Source organism: Macaca nemestrina, chromosome 8 (assembly GCF_043159975.1).
Source record: "Macaca nemestrina isolate mMacNem1 chromosome 8, mMacNem.hap1, whole genome shotgun sequence".
Taxonomy (NCBI): Eukaryota; Metazoa; Chordata; class Mammalia; order Primates; family Cercopithecidae; genus Macaca; species Macaca nemestrina.
In genome coordinates, this window is record NC_092132.1 from 54,075,077 (window position 1) to 54,101,399 (window position 26,323).

The following is a 26,323-nucleotide window of genomic DNA, read 5'->3' on the forward strand; positions in this document are numbered from 1 at the left end:
AGAGCTAAAATCTAGAAGTATAGAAAATTCTAGAAATGTCTCGAATTAAGCACCTTGTATGCATAATTCACCTATCTATGTGCCAGGCACTGGAGATACATCAATTAACAACTCTACTACGGTTTGAATGTTTGCTTCTTCCAAATTCATGTTGAAATTTCGTTATCAGTATGAGTATTAAGAAGTGAGACTTTTAAGAATTAAGTTATCAGGGCTCCACTCTTGTGAATGGACTAATGCCATTATTGAGGAAGTGAGGTCACCCTCTCTCGCACACACTCTTGCATTCACTAGTGCTCTCTGTCTTTCTTCCCCTCTCTCTTTCTCATTCTCTTGCTCTCTGTTTCTCTCTCTCCCTCCTTGTCTGTCTACCATTATGTTATAAGACAGAAAGAAGGCCCTTGCCAGATGACAGCTGTTCAGCCTTGGACTTCTCAGCCTCCAGAACTATGAGCCAATAAATTTCTGTCCATTATAATTTATCCAGTCTCAGCATTTTATTATAGCAGCACAAAATTGACTAAGACAAATCCAAATAAAGATCTTCATCTTTGTGGAGTTGAGGTTTATAAATGTCATATCCTAGTTTATGTTCTAGTGAGGAATAGATGATAATAATAAGGTCACAATAATAGCATTTATTGAATATTTCCTTTGTACTAGATTCTGCCTTGAGCACCTTATATTCTCTCATTTGTTTTTCAAAGCAACTCTGTGTACTAGGTATTATTGTCCCTATTTTACATATTGGAATACTAAATCTTAGAGCAGCTGAAGAACTTGTTCGAGTGACACATCCAAAGTTCAAAACTGAGGTCTTTCTGACAGTTGTTCTTAATTATTTATAAAGCTCTTATGGTGTCTCCAAATCCATATTAAATTCCATGAGAGATATAAAGGGACATAAGATATGAATTACAAGGTCCTCAACTAACACAAAGTCTCATCTGACATTCAACAATTATATGTTCAATTTATAGGATAGTTAATTTAACCAAAATTTAGAGAAAGTAGAAAATTATGAGAAACATAATTTTAAAAAAGTGTTATTGGGAGATAAGACTCAAAGTGGGAGTTGATAGATGAACAAACTTTCACAAATGAATGGTCTTTCTAAGTTGCCTACCTTCCTGAAAAGTCATGAAGTTATTTGGTTATAGCTGATTTTGTCACTAAGCATACTTTCCAGTGTTATATTCTTCTTAAATTTTACTCTTTGGGTTTCTAATCATTTATTTTTTCTGTCCTGAGAACTGTATGTCTCATATATACATTTTAAGTTTGCTACATTTGGCCCTGTCAACTATACCTTTGTTTAAACTATTTCAGCACTTGGCTCCCAGAGCACCCTGATATTCATAGACCATATCTTCTCCCCTGCCTCTTCTAGCTCTTACCACTCTTAAATGTCAGTGTTTTCAAGGTTGCTTCCATCCTAATTTCTCTTTCTATTCTACAAACTATCCATTAATTATCTGATCCAATCCCATACCGTGACCACAATATACACATCTTTATGATATCCTTCCTAAGGTCTAGACCCAAATGGATAACAAGAGGTCCTATAGGCACTTACGTAACAAATACAAAATGGAAATTGTTTCTTTTGGTCCCTCTCACCACCAACCCCTCCATAACAACAAAACAACATGCATTAAAAACAAAACAAAAACAACACTGGTTGTTTTATTTATTTATGCTCTGTCTCAGAAAATGGCATCACCACCCATCCAGTCACCCAATTAAGAAACCTAGAAGTCATCAAAAGAGTCTCTTTTTTTCACCCTTATATTACATAAAAGGGTGTAATATAAAGGGTGTGATCTAAACTTATCTATTCCATTTAATATGGATGGAATTTGTCTCTCTTTTCTATTCCTACTGCCACTATTTCTGCCTTTGTCTGGTCAGATAGCAATGCTTTATTTTCCAGAGATAATTTCTCCTAACTAGTCTCCTCTAACTAGCCTCTTGCCTCTTCCAAGCATGTAATGTAAGCTGCTGCCAGAGAAATTATTATAAAACACATGCCCCTCCATAGCCCGTCTTAAGATCCACCAATGGCTCTCCATCGCCTTCTAAAATCAACCCAAATTCTTTTTTTCTGTATCATACAAGCCTTTTATGACCTAGACTATGTTAAATTCTCCACTTTCAATTCACACCAAATTATATTACTAGAAAGTATTTAAACAAACTTTCATTCTTCTTGTCATTGCATGTTTTTCCTCTGTCTATAGTGCCCTTTGTCAGTGATATCTAGTACACTTTTATGTAGCCTTCAAGATCAGTTAAAAACATAATTTTCTCTTGAAACTTTTGCTGACTACCGACTTCATCCCCATTCCAGGAAGAGTTGATCATGCTTTTAAGGATGTTAGTTCATGCTATATATTCTTCATTTGCAGTACCTACCACAATGATTTTAATTGGTTGCTTTTGTTTCCAGGGGTCCATTTAGATTACAAACATCTATTATTAAGGACTATTATACTAAGAATTACTGCCATTTATCAGTAAACTATTGTATATCAAGCAAAGTACCATGGTCTCTTCCATGAAGCCCAGGTGAACACAGAAAGGATTCTGAAAATTATATATTTACCTAGAGTAACAGATAATATGAGGAGAGAGGCAAAGGATCAAAGACAAAAGGAAGGTCCTGACTATAAGGTAGATGAAAGGGTAAGCAAGGCCAAGCAGTTATCATCAAGAAGACTGTGAACGAGACATAGAATGAAACTGAGAAGTTCATTATAGAGGCCAGGAACAACCCAACAGTGTTAAAGGCTATTTTTTTAGGAGGTACTAAGCACAAAATCTTCTTGTAGATCCTGACACTCTTTCCACATGAACACCCATAACTAGGTAAAGGTAGACAGGAATTATCCCCTGGCATGTTTCAGTGTTTTTGTGAAGGTCTAACTTTCTATAAGATTTCTCTAGACCACCTCCTAGCCTGGAAGCAGCAGAGGACAAGAATTTTCCTCCCCATATACTTTGGTTCTTTATCTCTAACTTTGCGTTCAGATGAAGAAAGTATATAAGAAAATGGTGGTCTCCAAGTTGTCTGAGCTTAGTAAGAAGCAGCTAAAATAATATTTATCCATTTAACAAGCATTAGTAGAATTATCTACTATTTTCCAGCACTATTCTAGCCACTTAGGATAAATCTTTTTTAAAAATAGGCTACAATCCCTGCTTTTACAGTGTATGCAAGAGAATATGCAGCATACAACAATAAACAATTGACACAAAATATATAAATTATTTAGTGCTATAAAAAAGAAAAATCAGAGCAGAATAAAAGACATGAGGAAAGTTCGGAGAGCATGGAAGGGAGGAAATGTGAAATGGAATGGCTGGGGTAGGCTCCAGTGAGAAAATAATATTCGGGCATTATCTTAAAGATGAGAAGTAGACATGCAACAACAGGAAAAGCTAGTAGTACAAAGCAATATAAATTATAATGCCTTAGTTATAGTGGACTGGGAAAACAGTCATTATGACTACAGCAGAGTTAAGTGGTTCAGATCTTGACAGAGAAGAGCCATATCAGATTTTCTTCTTGATGGTACTTGCAGACAGTGGTGCTGGTTAGCAGAAACCTTACCAAGATCCTTGGTACTTTAGAAACCTCTTGGATAACCAGTAATACAGTCCTATTTTAACCAACTACCAAGTTAAGATGATGCTGGCAAATTCAGGGGGATCTTAAGGGTAAAGGTCCTAAAAACTAGGGAAAAGAACAATTTATTTGACCAAGGAAAAGAACTCAATTCATAGAAATTTGAATTTCTCAGAATGTTCGTAGTAACTTCCTCTGTAAGAAATATCCCTTAGAGAGACTCCTGAATCACTCAGTTTACCTATTTCACATGCTCAATGGCTACCAGAGATTGGTGGGTGGCAAGAGTATTTGTTCATTGAGAGCTTTAAAAAATAACCACCTGAGGCCTGAAACCCTGGCTGGATTTCTCACAAATCCCTAGTGCTCAAGTGGAGCTGTCCCCTTTACTGGGAACAACTAAAACACTGGCAATTAAGTGCTGGTGCTCCTTTAAGTCTTTCCCAGGCCTGGAAAGCACTGCAGTTCTGTGTTTTGGTTATAGTGCAGTGTTTAAGTTCCAGTGATCATAGTAAACTTTCCCGAGGCCAGGAAACAATGGCAAGGCAGTGATTTAGTTTGGGTGCAGCATTTAAGTTCTGATGCTCACTACAGGTTCTCCCCAGAATGGAAAGGAATAGCAGGCCTGCGATTAAGTTCCAATATTAAGTAGTAAAGCCCTAGTACCACCAAAGAGTACCTGCAAAAGCTGAAAGAAGTGGTTATCTTCTCAAATGCACAGGAATCAATGTAAAGATACAAGGATTGTGAAAACTCATGGAAATATGAGACCACAAAAGCAGCCAACAGAGCTCTAATAATGGACCAAGAAGAACTGACGATCCATGAAATGGCTGACAAAGAACTCAGAATAATACTTTTTAAAAAATTTAGAAAATCACAAAAAAATAAAAAATTAAATTTAGAAAACAATCCAGGAAGAAAATGAGAAATTTGACAAATAAATATAAACAATTAAAAAAAGAGAAATCCTTGAAATAAAAACATACAATAACTAACCTGAAAATCTCAATACAAAGCTTCAACAGTAGATTTGATGAAACAGAGGAAAGAATAAGCGAGCTCAAATTCATATGAAATTACAAAACATATGAAATTTCAAAAACATATGAAATTATCCAATCAAAAGAGAAAAAGAAAAATGGGACACCATCAAGTGAACTAATCTCTACTTACTAGGAACACTTAAAAAAGAGAGAAAAAGGACTGGAAGGCATATTTAAGAAATAAATGGCTGAAAATTTCTCAAATCAGGAGAAAGATGGCCACATCCAGGAACAGGAACCTTGGAAGTAACCAATAAAATTCAACACAAAGAGAAAATTCCCAAGGCAAATTATGGTCAAATTAGCAAACACCAAAAGAATACTCAAAGCAGCAAAAGAAATGTATCACATGGAACAGAGTTTCAATATGGCTTTCAAAAGATTTATTAGCAGAAACCCCACAAGGCAGGAGACAGTAGAATGGTATATTCAAAGTGCTAAAAGAAAACAAACAAAAAAAAAACTGTTATCCAAGAATACTATATCCAAGAATACCATACCACTATATATACTAAGTGAAGTTAACCTTCAAATGTGAAGGAGAGATCAAGACTACCACACAAACAAGATCTGAGGAAATTCATCAGTACAAAACCTGCCTTACACAAAATGCTAAGGAAAGTTCTTTAAGCTAAAAGAAAAGTATGCTGACATGTAACAAAAAAGCATCAAAAAGTATAAAACTCTCTGGTAAAAGTGAGAGTACAAAAAATTTTAGAATACTCTTATACTGTAATTGTGGTGTATAAGCCACTTATATCTTTAGTATGAAAACTAAAAAACAAAACTATTAAAGACAATAATGACTACAACAATGGGTTAAGAAATGGGCAACATAAAATATGTAAACTGAAACATCAAAAAGTCAAAATGGGAGGAGTTGGTATGAAAGTACAAAGTTTGTTTTTGTTCATTTTTTTTGTTTGGTGATCAAGATTAAGTTGGTATCAGTTTAAAATAGCCTGTTATAACCATAAAAATATTTTTTAAGCCTCATAATAACCACAAAGAAAAAATCTGTAACAGATACACTAAAAATAAATAGCACAGAAGCAGAACATATTACTAGAGAAAGTCACTTAATCACAAATAAAGACAGTGACAGAGGAAAAAGGGCAAAAAGAAACTACAAAACAACCAGAAACAAGAAACAAAATGATAGTAGTAAATTCTGACCTATCAATAATAACATTAAATGCAAATAGGTTAAATTATCAAATGAAGAAACACACAGTGTGTCACGGTCAGTGACACTTTGAATATGGCTGAATGAATTAAAATAAAATAAGGTTCAACCATATCCTGCCTACAAAAAACTCACTTCATCTCTAACGGCACACATAGACTGAAAGTGAAGAGATAGAAAAAGATATTCTGTGCAAATGGAAACCAAAACCAAACAGGAGTAGCTGTACTTATTTAAAATAAAATAGGCATTAGGTCAAGAATGGTTTCAAAAAGACAAATAAGGACATTATACAATGATAAATGAGTTAATATGCCAAGGGGAAATAACCACTTCAAATATACATACACCCAATACTGCAGCACCCAAATATATAAATCAAATATTAATAGATCTAAAGGGAGAGATCAGTTGCAATGCAGTAATAGTAGGGGACTTTGACACCTCACTTTCAGCAATGGACAGATCTTCTCAACAGAATATGGAACATTCTCCAGGAAAGACCATATATTAGATCAGAAAACAAGTCTTCACAAATTTTTGAAAATGAAATCATATCAAGTATCTTTTCTGACCTAAATGAAATAAAAATAGAAGTCAGTGTCAGAAGGAATATTGGAAACTGTAGAAATACATGGAAATTAAATAACACGCTCCTGAATAATAATGCATCAATGAAGAAATTTAGAAGGTAATTTAAAATTCCTTGACACAAATGAAAATGGAAGCACAACATACCAAAACCTATAGGATACAGTAAAAGCAGTTCTAAGAGAGAAGTTTGTAACAATAAATCTCTACATCCAAGAAGTAAAAAGATCTCTAGTAAACAACCTAATGTTATACCTCAACAAACTAGAAAAACAGCTAACCCACAAATTAGTAAAAGGAAATAACAAAGATCAGAACAGAAATTTTTTTAAAAATAGATTTTTTAAAATATGAAAGATCAAGAACACAAAGTGTTGGGTTTTTTTAAAAATAAACAAACCTTTAGCTAGACTAACCAAGCAAAAAAGAGAAATAACTCAAATAAATAAAATCAGATATTAAAAAGGAGATATTACAATTGATACCACAGAAATACAAAAGGTCGTAAAAGACTATTGTGAACAACTATTAACCAATGAATTGAGAAATCTAGAAGAAATGGATAAATGTTCAAACACATAAAACCTACCAAGACTGAATCATGAAGAAATAGAAAACCTGAACAAACCAATAATTAGTAATGGAATTAAAGCAATAATAAAGACTCTTCTCATCAAAGCAAAGCCACGAATCTGATGATTTAACTGCTGAATTCTACCAAACATTTAAAGAAAAACTAATGTCAATTCTTCTCAAAGTCTTCCAAAACAATTGAAGAGGAGAGAATACTTCCAAACTCATTCTATGAGGTTAGCAGTACCCTGATACCAAAATAAGACAAGAACACAACAACAACAAAAAAAAGAGGTGGGGGGAATGCCAATATGCTTAATGGAGTTAAATACAAAAAATCCTCAACAAAATATTAGCAAACTGAATTCAGCAACACAATAAAAAAAAAATCATTCACCACGATCAATTAGGATTCATCCCAGGGATGCAAGGAAGTTGAGGATACACAAACCAGTAAACATAATATCTCACATTAAAAAATCAAGAAAAATATCCATATGATCATTTCAATAGATACAGAAAAAGTATTTAATAAAATTCAACATCACTTCATGATAAAAACTCTCAACAATTTAGGTATGGAAGAAATACACCTCAACACAATAAAGACCACATATCACAGGCCCATAGCTAACATCATAGTGAACGGACAAAAGTTGAAAACTTTTCCTCAAAAATCTGGAACAAGACAAGGATGCCCATTTTCACTTTTATTCAACACACTACTGATAGTCCTACCTAGAGCAATTAGGCAAGAGAAAGAAATAAAGGGCATTGAAATTGGAAAGGAGGAAGTCAAATTGCCCCTATTTGCACACGACATGATCATATATCTAGAAAGTCCTAAAGTCTCCACCAAAAAATTGTTAGAACTAATAAATGAATTCAGTGAAGTTTTAGGATACAAAATCAATATACATCAATAAAAAAAGCAAAAGCATTTTGTATGTTACAAATGAATTATACAAAAAAGAATTCAAGAAGGCAATCTCATTTACAATAGCTACAAAAATAAAATAAAATACCTAGGAATAAATATAACCAAGGATGTTAAAGATCTCTACAATAAAAACTATAAAACATAGATTAAATAAATTGAAGAAGACACAAATAAAAGGCACCCCATGTTCATAAATTGGAATAACTAATATCATTAAAATGTCCATACTATCCAAAGATATCTACAGATTAAATGCAATCCCTATCAAAATATCAATGACATTCTTCACATAAACAGAAAAAAAGCCTAAAATGTGTATGGAATCATAAAAGACCTTGAATAGCCAAAGCAATCTTGAGCAAAAAGAACAAAGCTGGAGTCATCACACTACCTAACTTCAAAATATACTACAGAGCCACACTAACCAAAACAACATGATATACAAAAATCAACTTAAAATGAATTAACCACTTAAATATAACACCCAAAACTATGTAGCCACTAAAAAAATTATAAATAAAATGCTTCAGGACATTGGTCTGAGCAAGGATTTTTTGGATAGGATCTCAAAAGCACAGGCAACAAAAGCAAAAATAGATTAATGGGATTATATCAAATGAAAGAGCGTCTACATAGCAAAGGAAACAACCAACAGAGTGAAGAGACAACCTACAGAATGGGAGAATTTGCAAACTATGCATCTAACTAGCAGTTAATATTCAGAATATAAAAGGAACTCAAACAACTCAATAGCAAAACCCAAAAAAACTGGAAAAGCGCGCGCGCGCGCACAAACACACACACACACACACACACACACACACACACACACAGAAAATCCAAATAATCCAATCAAGAAATAGGCAAAAAAAAAAAAAAAAAAAAAAACACTAAATAAACATTTTTTCAAAGACATACAAATGGCCAGCAGGTATATGACAAAATGCTCAACATCAATGATATTCAAGGAAATGCAAATCAAAACCACAATGATGCACCTCACCCGAATTAGAATGGCTATGATCAAAAAGACAAAAAATAAATCAATAACAAATGCTAGTGGGGATGCAGAAAGAGGGGAATTCTTATAAACTGTTGGAGGGAATGTAAATCAGCATAGCCATTATGGAAAATTGTTTGGAGCTTCCTCAGAAAATTAAAAATAGAACTACCATATGATCCACCAATTCCACTACTGGGTATATATCCAAAGGAATTGAAAGCAGTACGTTGAAGAGAGATCTGCATTCCCATGTTTATTGTAGGACCATCCACAATAGCCAAGAGATGAAATCAACCTAAGTATTTATCAACAGACAAATGAATAAAGAAACTGCAGTATAAACCATGGAGAATTATTCAGCTATAAAAATAGAATAAAATTCTGTCATTTGTACAAACACGGATGAACCTGGAGGACATTACGTTAAGTAAAATAAGCTAGACACAGAAAGACAAAATACCACATAATCTCACTTGCATGTGGAATCTAAAAAGGTTTATCTCATAGAAGTAGAGAGTAAAATAGTGGCTACCAGAGGCCATGGAGGGGATGGGGGAGAGGAAGTGGGGAGAAATTAGTCAATGGGCACAAAGTTACAGTTAGATAGGAGAATAAATTTTGATGCTCAATTACATAGTAGCATGCAGCTAATAAAATGTATTGTATATTTCAAGATAGCTAGAAAAGAAGATTCTGAAATTTATTACCACAAAGAAATGATAAAGATCTGAAGTGATAGATGTGATAACTACCTTGATTTGATCATTATACAATGTTTGTATATATTAAAACATCACACTGTACTGCATAAACATGTACAATTACGTGTCAATTATAAACAAAAAAAAATTTGGAAAGTAACCTCCTGAACAGATATACAGTACTTAATGAGGTTTGGGAAACCATGAAAGCAAATACTCTTAAAGAAGCAATTTGGAAGTGTCTGAATCCAATAGTGGGCTAGTGTGGGAGAATAAGTAGCCTATAATAGAGAGATATCAACAATAGAAACAACATCATGGGGAGCACTGGAGAGAGATTGGAGGCAAATCTAGTGTGGTGATCTTCCAGGAGGCTCAGGTATAAGGAGTGGGTTGAGCAGCATTTTGGTTTTCCAGGTTTATTCTTTTTCCCTAGCTTCTATTCTGCAGGTTCCCATGAAGTTCCTATTTTGTTTTAAAGTGTCAGGCTGGTAGGGCCATTGCCTGTCCAGGGATACATCTGTGCTGACACCATAGCTTCCCTCCTTGTATGTGACATTTAGGAGTGCTTCAGTTAAATGATTCTGATTTTTCTCCTGGTGCTTCTGGGGGACAATGTTAGAATTAGTTTGCTTGAGCTTGTTGGAGACATGTGTTTCAATTCCAGGGAAAGCTGTAGATGCATGAGTCTCAGCAGGCAGGAACTTTTCCTATGATAAGTGGATTCCCATATGTTATTTTACTTGGTTTTGCAGCACAAAGCCCAATGCATTTGGCACTAACTAGCTGTCCTCTGGACCAGCCCTAGGGGTAGTAACATTTAGGAAAGCAGAGCAACATGGATTTGGATCTCAATTTCATCTCTTTTTGGCTGAGACCTTATACAAGTTATTTAACCTCTCTGAACTTCAGTTTTCTACTGTTAAAAAAAAAAAAAGGAAAGATAATTCCTATCAATATGATTTTTTTATTCAACTAATATTTACTGAACAACTCCTTTGTGCTAATCACTTAACTAGTCACAAGAAATTAAGTGATAAATGAAGTAGACATGATACTATCCCTGCACCTACAGATCTCAGAGTTTAACAGGAAATACCCAGAGTAAATAAATATTTACATGTGAAGTTTTTAGAAAGAAAGAAGTATTGGAAGTTACAGGATCACATAAGAGACTTAACCCATTTCAGAAGGATTACAGTAGTGTTGTTTAAGTCTTGGAGGAGGAACCCTGCAAAGGTGATAGGAAGAAAAGAAGGGAACTAAGAGAATATTCCAGGCAAAGCCCAGAAGAAAGGGAGCTTATGGCCCAACACAGGGCAGGCACAAAGAAAGAGTTAAATAAATGTCAGCATTTGTATAGGTTTGGATATAATTATCATCCTCTTAAGATGGCATCTTCAAGATTTAAATGCCATAGTAAAGGGAGAAATTTGCACTTACAGTTGCTTTCAGTCAAGAAGGATTCTCTTTTAAAATAAGAGATAAACTGAAATCTCCTATTCAGTTTGTTTAATTAAATGATACAATGTTGCAAGTGCTTGTATCTATGATTAATATAAAGAACCAAGGCTATAAAGTCAAGGCAGCATGGTCATAAATAGTCAAAGCAGCAAAAATGATGAGTACAAAAAAGAAACCATTATAACAGATTTCCAATATCTGCCTTCCAATATCATCCATATCTGCCTGATGGTTGTCCCTTTATAGTTCAGTTTTTACTTCAGAGACTTGCAGAACTGAAATAACTTTTAGCTGAGAAGCATATATTATGAATCTAATTGGGACCAGAGAATTACTTTTCAGAGCCAATTTCCTTTCCGTAAAATTGTAGTCCTAAAATTACTATTGATTACTGTGTTGCAATTGAAAAAACTTGACATAGAATCGGTTTGAGTACAGACAATGTTTGTAAGTTAAAGAGATTCACAGCGCACAAGGTAAGATTTATGCATAGTGGCACATGGTTACATTATTAACAATTATTCAGAATTATCCTAAATAATGGTTTGCTTATTAAATGTTAAAATATTGGTTTTATATTAATAATTGTTTATTTATATTAAGCACTTTATTCAATAACCTTCAAGATTTATGAGTGCATTATCAAAGTATCAAACATTTTATAGTCTATAAAATTTTAATAATGAGGTAATTCTTAAAGTCAATATCAATAAAACTCCCTCTTCAAAACTAAAGAGCATAAAGAGCTGAGATTGTGCTAATCACTTGACCCTCCATATTCTGGAGAAAAAAAAGTCAAATAACTCCTATTCTTGTGGGTCTACAATAGTCCACAAGAGGCCAAGAGGCCAACCTGATATTCTAATGCGAGGACAGGGGAAACCAACACATGACCTTCCATGACAGCTGCTGGCTGATGCCTTCTTCCCTTACTTCTCTTGTTAGCCAGGTGCATCTTCTCACTGTCTTCCATGGGCTCAGGTTTACCCACCAAAATCTGGAGACTGCTCAGACACTGGGTAGAAAATTAGAAAACACAGATCTATCATTGCTGTTGGCTTCCTAGACTGTAATTCAGACTCCTTTCTACCCAGAACTTTGGCCCTGGGTTCTAATCCTGACTAGTTTCTTCATTTTGCCTAAGCGTCAGATACTTGATTCCCCAGTTTTACTTTTTGTGTCAACCAGTCCTACTGGTTGACATTCAAGTGCTAAACTTTACACTCACCAGGCTGAGTTTATATGTCTTAGCTAACTTCCCCGAACGGGACCTAAATCCTACCTTTGGCAATGTCTTGATTCTATCCAGCTATCTCCAGACACAGTACCACAACCTCAGCTCAAGCTGTAGAGCAGAAATTCTCAGACCTCTTGTGTCTACTACCTCCTCCAAGAGGAATGCTGCTAAGTGGAGGGGTCAAAGTTGAACACTCTGAAGAGGATACATTTCCTGGTAGGAGGAGTTCATGTCAATGGTATGTTTTACTCTCTTCTGCTATTTCCTAATCCATGCTACTGGCATAATAAAAGGACCAGGGCCTTCCTCAAGGTAAGCTCTAAGTTTCTCTTTCTTTTCCCCACAAGTGCATCCAAACCTTAGCTTTAAAAGAAAGAAAGAAACTCCTCCTGGATATCAGGTCGAAACTGCTTTGTTCCACTCCAGCTTTGCTAGAGCTATGCTTTGCACACTAACTCAGCTGATTAAGTGGGACAATGGTTGCCCTTCCCTAGATGTGAACTCTGTGTACAGTTCCCTTGAGATCCTTTCTAGGGAAGGAGTGATTAGCAGAACCCGATTTCTTAAAATTCCACATCATATAATATATATCTGTAGCGAATCAAACCTTGATAGCTTTTTAAGACTGCCAGTTTGTTGATCCAATTTTTACCACCAAATAGTCATTTCATGTTATGTTACGTAGATGAGATTGTACTAGTCTTCATGTTCCTAAATAAAAACACAGAATTCTTTGGCGACTTCCTGGGTTATACAATCTATTCAAGGCAAAAAGTGGCTGAAACCAATACTCTACAAACTTTCATTAAGAAAATGTTCCCACCCTTAAATACCCACACCAGAATGGTATCTTCAAGGTTAAAATAACAAGATCATATTCTCATATACTTTTGTATGCATTTCTGAAGACGGAAAAAATAATAAGCCCCTTGTGGGCTGGATTGTTGTCTTATACTCCTCTATTGCTTTCCAAGAACATAGCAAAAGGCTGTATTCTTTCAAATATTTTTTGAATAGAAATGAATAAAGAATCCTAGCAAGATGGATTAGTATTCTTAAAAACAAAATAATTAGGTGATGGTAAGTATTTCCAAGAATTACACATAAAAAATCCAACCCAAATCATGTGGGCAATGATGAAAGTTATTTCTCTGTGGTAACTGGTTTGTGGTGGTCTTCAAATAGTTATTAGCAAACCACAGTATAACCAGCTGTCTAGTTTACGATATCAGTGGGATTAGGGTTAAATGTTATTACAAGTGAGTCTCCCGGGGTAAATTTACATATATTCAACAACCATAATTATGTGAAGACAAATTTCTGTAAACACACATTATTTCAGTCCACAAACAACCATTATTACTCCAAGGTCAGTATTTCTAATCATTAGAGAGGTTGAGGCCAATCACATCATACTTTCCTCCTGTGACTTGCTACACAGGTGAGGTCTCACAATCATGAACATAAAGAATCACTATGATCAAGAAACCGCAAGTCCAACAGACCTAAGAGCTTAAGTAATAGAAACAGAAAGAGACAAAGTTCCCATGAAGAGAGGAGCCACCAGAAGGAGCATGGGCATAGGAAAACCCCATCCATCTATCTCAATTATGATTGTTCACTGTCAACAAATATTTTAGTACTTACTGTGTGCCAAATACTGGGGATAGGAGCTGAAAATATTTCCTGGAACTCAGGACTTTCAGTGCTAAAGCCAAGGTGATTGGTCTTCCTAGACTGTAAATAATCTCTGCCCTCAAGGAACGTATGGCTTAGGCAATTCATATGGTTTGGCTCTGTGTCCCTACCTAAATCTCATCTCTAATTGTAATCTCCATAATCCCCATGTGTCAAGGGAGGGATATGGTGGGAGGAGATTGGATCACAGTGGTGGTTTGTCCCATGTGGTTTTATAAATAGCAGTTTCCCCTGCTCTCTTCTCTCTCCTGCTGCCTTATGGAGAAGGTGCTTGTTTTTCCTTCTGCCATGACTGTAAGTTTCCTAAGGCCTCCCCAGCCATATGGAACTGTGAGTCAATTAAACCTCTTTCCTTTATAAATTACCCAGTCTCGGGTATTTCTTTACAGCAGTGTCAAAATGGACTAATACAGTGCTAAATCAAATATGAATCAAAAACAAATGCTATAAAGTTAGTTAAGGATATAAGTACCATGGAAAAACAAAATAGAGGTATCAACAGTGCATTCTGAAAGCCTGTAGTTCTCAATCCTGGCTGCTCATTTTTATTTTTATTTTTTTCATTAGTTGAGTAAGCTGAGGCACAGAACATAAAATTATTAGCCCTAAATTATCCAGAGATTCTGATTTAATTAATCTAGGGTGGAGATTGGACATGAGTATTTTTGTTCAGTGCCACAAGAGACTCTAATATGCAGCCATGGTTGAGAATTACTGAACTAAACCCATTCCTGAAATATGGTAGGTTATAATCAGGTGAAAGGGACAAGGCAGGGGAATATTATTCATTTTAGAGGAAACAGCATCTGCAAATGTCCTGAGGCAAAGAAGCATGATCCTTTAGAATACTAAGTGCAGTCCAATATAGATAGAACATGTGATGCTGAAGGGAAATTAAACAAGGTGTGACTGGAAAGGTGAGATGCAGAAATTGAAAGGCCTTGAAAAGCATTTTCAGAAGTCTAATCCTTCTCAAGTTGTGCTTGAGCTGAGTTTGAGAATGTCTGTTCTAGAGCTGAGCAGAATAAAACAGCAGGTGTTAAGCAGTGCTGATGTACAAAACAACGGGAGTGTGGAAGGGTATGGCAAATTAGAAAGTCCACGTCCATATAAAGGGTACAGGCAAAAGTCAACTTCAGCCTATTGTTGCCATTTGGGAATATGAAACCTGTGTGGTTAGATGACTATATTTAAATGAAGGGAGGGAAAGCCTTCAATTTTAAAATTAAGTCTTCTGGTGTTTAAACATTGATTCCCAATACTATAGAAGCTAATCAATGCACGCCTGTGGTTTCAGTCCCGGGGTAGTATTTGGAGTTTCAGGAAGGAGCTAGAAATAGAAAGGGATGAGAATAAAGATAGTAAGAAAACAGAGACCAAGGAGATCATGTGAAGCAAGGGAACAACACAGAGTGAAAGAGCAGGTAAAAAGGTATTTGCAGTGTTGCTGAAGGAATTTTAAAAACAAGGTTTCCACTATCTAACTAAAAATTTAGTTTTGTTCCAGTTCAAGATAGATAACAGAAGGACAAAACTGTATGTGAGAGACATCCTACCGAGCAGGGTAAATTTTGGTGGCTCTTAAGGTAGAAGCACAGGCTTACGAGTCAGAAAGACCTGCATTTAAACACTCCTTCTGCCTTATGCTAACTGGATTACCTTAGCAAATTAATCTACTTTTCTTCATCTGTTAAATACAGATAATAGTATCAAACTCTTAGGGTCATTATGAAGATTAATTGATATAATAGACAATGAATCCTTAGCACAGTTTATGGCACACTTTAAACATTTAGCAATTGTTGGTTATATCTACTATTATCAAGGAAGTGGCCATGAGGACAATGGGCATCAGGTGTATTAGACAGTCATTAAGAGGGAAGAATTTACAGAACTTGGTTAATTTAATATAGTTGTTGAGGGTACAGGGGAAGAAGGATCACTCCCAGGTTTCTGGCATGAACAACTGGGTAGATGGGGGGTGATTTGCATTATAATAAAGAATGGAGGATAAGGACTACTTTTGGTAGGAAAAATTATGTGTTCAGTTATAAAATTTGTCTCTGAGAGACACTGAGATTGTGCCCAATAGGCAGCTGGCTATTTATATCTAGAGCTAGGAAGGAAGAGTTAAGATGGAAATATATTCCTACAATTAACCAGTAGAACCGTGGCAGTAAAGCCATGAAAATGGATTAGCTTAATACCTGGGTTATATGGCTTGGCTCTGTGACCCCCCAAAATCTCACCTTAATTGTAATCCCCATAATCCGCATGTGGAGTGGGGACCAGATGGAGGTAATTGAATCATGGGGGCAGCTTCCCCCATGCTGTTCTCATGATAATGAGTGAGGCTCATGAGATCTTATGGTTTTATAAGTGTCTGGCATTTCCCACGCTTGCACTCATTCTGTCTCCTGCCACCCTGTGAAAAGGTGCCTTCCGCTATGACTGTAAGTTTCCTGAGGCCTCCCAGCCATGTGGAACTGTTCAATCAAACCTCTTCTTTAAATAAATTACCCACTCTCAGTTATTTCAGCGTGAGAATGGACTAATACACTGGGTGATGTAATAATGTGTACAACAAACCCCCATGACACGTGTTTATCTATGGAACAAACCTTCACACGTACCTCCAAACCTAAAATAAAAAACAAATGGATTAGCTCATGAAAAACAAACTGTATAGAAGGAAAAGGCAGTTAAGCTCAAAGAATGAAGGGGAAAAATGTGGGTTTTTAAAAATTTTTTTATTTAGAGAAATGATGTTAAACGAGAAGAAACTATGCTGTCTGCTGTCTGAGGCTCCTGGCTATGAATAGGAGTCAAGTCTTGCCTGTGTGCAGGTATCTCCAATGTTAAAATGGTTAGGAGAGCCCAAAGCAAGCCTTCCTCTTGGACTCAGAAAGGGAGAGGTTAAATGTCCGCAGTAGTGCTCTGAACAGGGGGTAGTAAGCATTAGAGATGCCATCTGTTCTGATAGAGGAAACAGCTGAGACAAGAAGGATCAAACCAAGCGGACGGCAGTAAGCCTCGTTATTTTCCCTTTTCATTGCTCTCTAGCCTTTAGTAAAGTTTTATTCAAACATTTCATCTGTGTGTCACCTCTGCTACATGGTAAAATCTATTATTCATGGATGCTTAGGCCAGTATTAAAGCATGTCTCCCCTCCCTCTTTCCTCCTAAGCTACTCTGTGGAGCAGAGGGCCGTGAGAGAACCTCAGGTGAAAGAGCAATAGCTCATTGTATTGCTTCTCACCAGCAAAGCTCTCTTCTGGTGGGAAATCCAGGATTTTATTTTATCAAGGCAGGTGACATGTCATCATGGGAAGGGGCAGTCTGAGGAGTAGATGTGAAGGGAGGCTCAGAGTCAGCCCCTGTCCCACCCAGGCTATGTCTGTCTTGCTAGAAGCAAGCTGGGGAACAGATACCAGTGAAAAATGAGGAATGGAGCAGTGCAGTTTTAGGTTTTAATCCATCTTAGCAGTCCTAGAAGTGGGCCAATTCACCTAATGTTCAGAGCTCATATTTTCATGAGATGCTCTTAAGTAGAATAATACCTATCTTTCTGGGTTTCATAATATTAGAAATAATGTATATATCACATTTACACTATAATAGCACTCAAATGTGTCATTAAGGTGACTAGAAGAAACCCAACTTAAATCTATATAAGCAAAGGGAAAAAGTGCACATGCAAATGAAGAGTCAGGGCTGTAGTAGTTGTCATCAGGACTCGGTTTCTCTCTGCTATGCATTTTGCTGGATTGGCTTCATTTTCAGGCTTTGGAGGTCCTGGGAAACTGTAGAGGCACATTATCTCTACGGTCATCAGTTTCAGCACAAAGGAAGTTTTGGCCGCCTAAAAGGTCTCATACATGTACTGGGACCCAGACTGACCACTCAGGTCATTTAGATTGCCATTACCATTTTAATAATAAATAGTTTACCCCTTGTATAGTAAACTCATATCCTTATGCCTAGAGGTCAGACCTTATTCTTGAATCAGTCACTGGCCAGGTGTATGGAACTATGCTAATCATCACATCTTGGCCCACAAACCTTCACCTGGTCCAGTAACTATGGCTAGATCCTGCTCTCACCTATTTCACATTAGAAACCGCAACATTTTTAAAGAAGAATAGAAGAAAGAATGCCTCAATGCCTGAGCACAATTTCCAGAAAATCTGGTTTCATTGCTAGAGATGGAACCCTTATATTAGCATTCTTTTAATCCCCAAGGTGGTTCTAATAGGCCTCCAGTTTGAGAATCCTGGTGTAGAGGCATTCAGTCCCCTGATCAGCCTGGACACCATCCACCGTGCCAGGAATAGAACCTCACCTAAATCACTTGTACTAAATATGGAAGAGGGGTTGTTTGCCCAAACTAATCTGATATACAGTTACTGAAAAGAGCAGGGATGGTTCATAGCAGATAAAAACAGAAGATACACCACATATCTCATCCTAACACTCACTGCCGATGTATTTTGTTGCAAATCTTGCCATGTTTTCAACATTCTAAAATTAAAGGTCATGGTTCTTCCATATGGACAGCTCTAAATGTTATAGGGAGCATTATGCTAAGTGCATAAATAAGTACAGGGTCCTTTAACATCTAAACCATCTTGTTTTTCATTAAAGAAAAATAAAAAGGGAGTCAAAAGTACCAAATGAAGCTTAGAGCTATAGTGAGGGATTGGGTCATGGGATGAGGGGAAATGGAGAAGGAAAACACAGAAATGTGTCACAGCTCTTCTGTATTTTCATGGGGTAAGGAAAATATACTTCAGACTCATTTAGGAATATTTGGATGCCATTGCTCCTGGAGAAAAGTTACTAGCAGGAAGATACAGTGATTAAGGGAGCTAAGTTAGAGATGCGTGGCTAATGCTAGGATTCTGTATCCCCAAAGCTGAGACCATGCAGGGAAACATTCCTAGACAAGCCTTTAATCTGTGCAATGCAGTATGCCTCAGGAATTTCCACTTATTGTTCTGCATGTCACTAAGCTGCCCTCAGGAGTGCAATGAAGCTCAGCTTCCACACACAAGGTTTGGTGCCAGCAATGCCACACATTCTGCATAATTATAAGGAACATCCATCTTTGTCTGCAGCCCAAAACCTTGTGGTTTGAATACCAGGCAACCCTATGGCAGCTTAAAAGTTACATGGTTTGGGAAGAAAAAGTCTAGGTGATCCCTTGGAATGCAAGGCCAACATTCTCATATTCCACTCCAGTGGATTAGGTTCTTATATGGCAAGTCATGCATTTCAGGTCTCCACCCTGTCTCAGTGCTTGAGTTTTCATGTTGGAAACAGAGAAACTCTTTCCCCCAAGTGGTCATTCAGGCTGCAATGTGCACTAAATGCTTTAGAGACCAGAGTCTTATACTGCTTAGCTTGCCACCCATGTTGGTGACATGTTCTAAGTCAATGACATTCTCTACAAATGTTTGCTTATCTACAAAATATATTTGACAGTGAAGGTCTTCAAGATATCAGTTAAAGAACATCACGGCAGATACTAAATATAAAGGCTCTTACCTGATATTACTAATGAGAACTGCCAAATGTTAAAAATACTTTTAAGAATACAAGTGGTTTTTAGGAAATACTTGAACTTAGTAAAAGAAGGACCTGAAGTTTCTTTTATCTTTCTTTCTTTGAAATTAATACATCTACATGTTATTTTATACATCTCTATATTATATCTATTTACTCTGGAGAGGGGTAACCACCCCTTTGGCAGTCTAGTAAAGGTGCTGGACTCCTTCCCAGAATGCATTGTAAAAATCGTAACAGATAATGCATATCATTATAAAGAAATGAAGTATATTGAAATATATGAGTCCAGGCTAACAGACCTGAAGGTTCTGTGGTTCTAGGTGAAGAAGCTAAAATTATATCATCTCCCTATAAAGGTTTTATTCAAGGGCAAATTAGAGGCATTTCAACAACATATGTTAGAAAGTATCTTGGCAGGGGAAACAAATTTAGCCATTCACAGAGCTAGATAGGTAATGGGCATACCAGCAGGAAGGGTGGCAGTGAACATATGAGTAGTGGGGGCTGTGGCAAAAGTGAGTAGCCTCTCTTAAGGGCCTGCAGATTTTGCCGCATGGGGATGTAGGCCCTGTATGGCCACGTCTCCCCAGATTTTTCAAGAGAAGCTGGGCATCTGGACTTTTATATAAACTATCCATATTTGTTACTGTTGGCTGAAGAAAAAATTAACATTGTTTGGCACAAAGAAAACGTATCTTTTACCAGATTTGTCAGGAGGCCTGCAAATTTGTAACTTCAAGAAAGTAAGAGAAGTTGGAAAAAATCAATTACTTGTATTTTAAAGTATTTTTTTTACTATCAGTATCTTTATTACATTTATTTGTATAATAAAACATAAGAATTAGTTTAAATTCAGTTTCCTCTCTAGAGTGATGGCATGCTACAATGGAACAATTGGTGGCTTCTAGAATGTTTTAATTCTTCCAAAAAACATTTATGTGCCAAGCAATACACAAGCTGGTAAGAATATATAGATTAAGAAATTGTCTTGTTTCCAGAGCTTACAGACTAGTGTGGAAAGAGTTGTCGCAAGATATTATAATACAATATGTTAATGCCTATCAAAGTGATATGTAAAAAGTACAAAGGGGGTAGGAGGGAAGAAAACATCTTCCTAGGAGATTGGGAGGGATTCTTAGAGGAGAGATCTCTTTGAGTAGAGCTTTGTATCAAGAGGCCCAGATTATTAATGATCTAATAGGACATGCTGAAGAATTGGACTTTTACTCTAGAGAAAATAGAGGTTCATTAAACAATTCTGAACAGGATCGACGCATTCAGATTTTTGTGATTATTCTGGCTGCAGTATGGAATATGGCCTACAGGCGGAGACAGAGTAAGGAATGAAGACCCACAAGATGATGATGGTTTCAACAGTTCAGACAGAGAATTACAGCGGCTGCAGGGCCATGAAACAAGACTACTTGGTTAAAATGATAGGGGATAGAAACAAAAGAAGCTGGCAGCTGATCGTATGCTAGTGGGCAGGGTGGCAAAAAGAGGAAAGAGTTGAGAATGATGCGCAGGACTGTCTAAGAGAAGAAGTTTAGCATAAAGATGAGGGCATAGTCTCAGGAGCCAGATTACTTGAGTTCAAATCCTACCTCTTCCATTCATTTGCTGTGTGACTTCAGGCAAGTTGTTTGTCCTCTCCCAGCTTCAGTTTTGTATATATGTCAAGGGTTCTTACAATACTGCTTGTATCTGTGCCTAAAAACTACTGTTGTTATTATTATCGTTCTGCTTCAAATGGAGGTTTCATTCAGTTTGTTTTAGAAGACACTGCATTTGAAGTACATTTAGAACATTCTAGGTTAGGCATACTTAAATATGTGGATCTCCAAGGCCACTCAGGAACCAAGGCTGATAGAGTCAATGCTACCTCCAATACATAGCTTTCAAATTTGCCTTGGGCACTAATACCTGCCAGCATATAGGGGACATGAGGATCATATATGACTTTTATGGACTAGGACTGGAAGAAGTATACTTCTGCTTATTTTCCCTTGGCCAAAATATAATCACAGGGCAACACCTAACCTCAAAGAAAGCTGGAAAAGGTAGTCTTGCAGTGTATACATCACATTTTACTGATAATCTGGCTGGTTTTTAAAAATTAATAAATAAATATGTAGATCTCAAGTTGAGAAGAAAGTTTCATTAATAGGTGATTAGCATCTTTTATGCTTTTAGAGAAGGCCAGGGTTTGAATCTCCAGGACACCAATGTTTGGTGGGAAGCAGAACATCTGCAGAGAATCATAAGAAGAGAAGGACAGACAGGTAGCAGGAGAAAAACAAGAGTGCTGTCTAAAAACCAAGAGAATAAAGGATTTCAGAAAGACTGTAGTCAACACAGAAAATGCTACTGATAATAGAAAAGCATCTATATTTAACAATTAGGAAATCTTTAATAAAGTAAAGATTTACTTTATTAAAATAAATTTAAAACAGCTTCTTGGTATTTGACATATAGAAAACACTCAAATGAATTTCCATTATCCTTCTTAATTTAAGTGCACTCTTGAGAGAACTAAAAGCAACTACTAGATTGAAACATAAACCTTCCATCTTCGTAGGTCAAAAGAAACATTAAATTGGACAATTTTATATAATTCAACTATGCTGAGTAACTGAACAGCTGCTTCAAAAATCGATAAAGCTAAAAAAAAAAGGTGCTTGATCCTATTGTTTGTGTTATGATGCAAGAACAAAAATTATTCCTCTTTCTTCTAATTTTCCTTAGAAAATTGAGCTGATAATAACTGCCAATATTGTATTCAGACAAACAAGAGGAAATGATATCTAAATGTCTTCCTTACTCTGTATCCCACTCTAGTTATTTTTCCTGTCACTTTGCCTTTGAATCTAAAAACTGCAGGGATGAAACCTTAATACAAAAGTGATTTGAAGGGAAGGATAGTCACACCTTTCTAAAGAAATGTCTTCTATTACTAATAACATTAGTGTTATGAAAAGTCTGGTTATTTTGGCAATGTACAGTATAAAGTGAAAATGTTAAGGGTGTTGGCTTTGGAATCAAGTCCTGACTCCACTACTTATCAGGAATGAGGTCCAGGGAAAATTTCTAACTCTTCTAAGCCTCCATTTTCTCCTGTGGAAGATGGAGAGGAGACTGCTGTGTCTTGGAATTCTGTTAGGATAGAGGGAGATAATGTATGCAAGGGTTTAGGGCATTGCCTCTTACAACAAATGGTAGCTTATGGCATTTCACTTTTTAACTCTCTATACATAGTACATGGTCATGAAAAAGTTTGAGAAAATTGTTTTTAAAAGAATAGACATTTTAAAAATAATTAGTCTTAAATTTCACAAACAAAAACGTTTAAGTTTTTGTAGTGTAGTCTTATCCATTCACTGGTAGCCTTCCAAGAGAACCAGCAGCCAGATTCATAACTTCCCAAGACACTAGGGCTGGGTACGTGCTGTGCTTCTTATCAGTCTTGGGGCTGGCCAATGTGTCCCTTCATAACCAGTGAAATACATGACTCATAAAACAAAATCCCTCAAAATCTATACCCAAATAAAAGCCACATAATTAATTACTGAAACTTCTACATAAATAATATCGCTAATGATATACCATAGATAACTTTATCTTATCCTCAAATTGTCTTATTAACTTGATATTTTCCAAAGGTAAAAAACTGAAATTATTATTAAAAACATAATTCTCTTTCATTTTACACTAAATTAAAGCAAAATAAATTTAAAACATGCTGAAACTATCTGGTTAAAAAAAAAAAAGTTCATCACATAAGTTTTCAAAGTACATTGGTAGTGTTTCATTTTGAATTTAAAACTGAATAAAAGCAAGTCCAAAAATGCCCAAACCTGTTATTTACTTTGCATTTTTCTGAAATATTACTATGCATTGCTATTGGCAAAATGGTCATTAAAAATATAAGACTATTCAGTAAAATGGAATCCCATAAAGTATGACAGTATTATGTATCCTAAAGTCACTAGTGCAGATGTTCCTAATCATACTAAAATCACAAATACATAAACCAGTTTGTTCCAGCTACAGAATAATTTAATTAAAAGAGTGCTTATAATTTAACAATATAAATAATAGTTAAAGCCAAGGAGGTAGTGAAACTGCAAGGAAATATAAACCTGCAGTGTCTATGCCAAGGAAACTGCTCTAAATTCTCAAGGTTCAGAAATTAGTTCCTTTCCTTGCTACAGGTAGAAAATTATTTGAATTAGCCAAGAACTGCAATGGATATATCTTTAAGGCAAACAAATACACACACATGCACACTAGGTCGGTAGCTTTCACCAATAGAAACACCTACCTAAATCCAGAATATCATTTAGTCTGCTTTTGGGAAAGTTAAAATCAGACTTCTCACCAGTTTAAATTTCTTACTGAGAAATAGATGTAGTAGGTAATGTGATACAGAAGTAAATCAGCATACACAGTAAAACATAAGCTCTAAGGACACACAGGATTCTCTTTGCAAATACCAATCTTGGCAGAGAGCCTCCTTTATGTACAGAAAGCTTTGTTCCTTGTTTATATCATCTCTCAAGGCTACAACAGGTAATTGTGTGCTGCTAATTAGGTTCCAAAACGATTGTGTTCAAGCCAGGAGAATTTTATAGCTTGATTCAGTGAAAGTAGGAAACTATATCAACAAGATCATGTTATAAAAACTGATTCTCCCATAATTATGAATCTTTCACTCTAAAACAGTATGAATTTTAACAGTGAAAAAACGTAATGTCATTCAAGTTTATTCGATGCTTAATAGCTATCAAAACACAGAGGAAAAAAGACAATTAGGAAAACTTCTCCAAAGATATCCAATATGCTTATTTCCCCACAGTTAATATCCATTTATTTAGCTAAATTGTTTTTTCTAGGTCATACTATTATTCCAAGAAAGCAAAGTGACATCTACTCTGCATAATACAGGAAATTCAAATGCAATACATTACCTTGGGTCACCTGTTGAACTGCCAACATTATTCCAGACACAGTGTCTGGAAGCAAGTTTTCTTTCAGATTGTAATGTGGTGCCCAATCCAAAATGGGCAGTCGCCTTCTACACCACTGTATAATGTCTTCACACTGGGGGGTATGCATCTTGCCCCAAAGCATGCTTTTCTTTTTCTTCTTTGCTCCTGTCATTTTTCAGATATCTTCTTGTAGAAGTAAACTTCTCTAAACAAGAAAAAAAATCATTGCAGAACACTCCTTTCAATGCCAAGCTCCAATTCGTCTGTGGTTTACAATGTCAAAGCTGCCCAGAAAATAAGTAAATAAAAGAGAGAGAGAGATTAACAGAAGCACTTCAATATATGCAGCTGTCTTTTTATGACACAGCTAATTATTCTAAATTTTAAAACTATAGATTAAAACCTTGAATTCTTATCTGAAGAAGTAGTTCCGGTACAAGTAATATTTTTTTCTGGTCTTGGAAAAGTAATGGGTTCGGTGTTAAGTTGGTCTACAGCTCTCTCGCCAGTAATTCCCCTTATATTCACTGTAGTCTTATGTTTTTGGCTGCAATCCCAATGGTTAATGAGGTACTTCTGGGCGTGTGTTGGAAGTGGGCTGGGCTATGCTAATGGAACCAGGAAACATCCAGCTAGTCCAGTCTCTCCCTACAAGCTGTGCAAAATCATAAAACTGCCAGAGGGATCTGTTGTGCAAAACATATTCGGAGAATCCAGCCCTATTTCTTTGAGAGCTATATATTTTCAACATTATCAGATGACTGCCAGTTCTACAAAATTCAGAAACATAACAGGGCATTGCTAAAGGTCCTTGCCATTTTTATTCCCTGGCAGATGAGTTTTCATTCATACAGAAACATTCAGATAGCTACTGCCCAGTCTGGGAAAGGAGTAACTAGTTCTCATAAACAAAGGGAAATTTCATCTCATGGGCTAAGAAAATAAGTATCACAATGAGCACATATTTGTGACAGGGGATCTTCCCTGTCTCTGAAACTGTTCATTCAGTTTTCTCTGATGGTTTCTCTAAGTCCTGTAATTCATTCTATTGTAACTGAAAATTACTGAGGAATGTCATATGGCTCAAACTGAAGTTCCTTAGCTTTTTTTATGGTGCTGCCTTTTTTTTGTATAACTTTTGGGAGTAGGTGTTCTCTTTTTAAGAAGGGGTGTTATATTTTATAGTAGAACAGACTGTCAAAGATTTTTATTTTATGATCATTTTGCTTAGCCTCCAAAAGAAAAAAAAAACACTTAAATCTATGAACTGTACCATTGGAATTAAACCAAAAAGGCAATATACTAACTAAAATTGTATAGCCAAGGAAAAGAATACCATATAAATAGTTTGCTGAGGCCTTTTTAATGCCCATTTGTTTGGAGAATAGAAATCTGATTTCTGGAAGCCTTTATAATAACAAAGTACTTGGATCCCTTGGCTACTTCTAAGGTCTCTTGCTGCACTTTTTCCCGTTGTTTTTAAATTAAAGTGAAGAGTTACTCTCCATCTTCTAAAGATGAAATCTCTGGCTTTGTGTCTGTGCAAAAATACCTTTCTTTTTAAATCCAACGAAGAGACGCGGAGGGGATGGGGGGGTGGGGGGACTTTATTTATACTTATAAAATAGAAACTGCTTTGTTTGTCCAACTGTTTACATTATATTAAATTTCTAAACCATTCAATAGTTCAGGTTTGGGAC

General features: G+C 36.0%; 1 protein-coding gene across 3 annotated transcripts in view; it reads right to left on the reverse strand.

The window, feature by feature from the left end:
• Positions 1-25,160, reverse strand: part of LOC105497269 (solute carrier family 26 member 7) — a 143,737-nt gene extending 118,577 nt beyond the window's left edge. Inside the window, exons 1-2 of one of the 3 annotated variants that reach the window (XM_024797730.2) lie at positions 25,027-25,160; positions 24,603-24,907 (exon numbers count right to left, since the gene is read on the reverse strand). In XM_024797730.2, coding sequence (XP_024653498.2) covers positions 24,603-24,795 — 193 coding nt within the window. In that variant the 5' untranslated portion in view covers positions 24,796-24,907; positions 25,027-25,160. The remainder of the gene's footprint in view (positions 1-24,602; positions 24,908-25,026) is intronic. The other 2 variants (XM_011768276.3, XM_011768275.3) reach the window with 2 other exon arrangements.
• Positions 25,161-26,323: the final 1,163 nt, after the last annotated feature.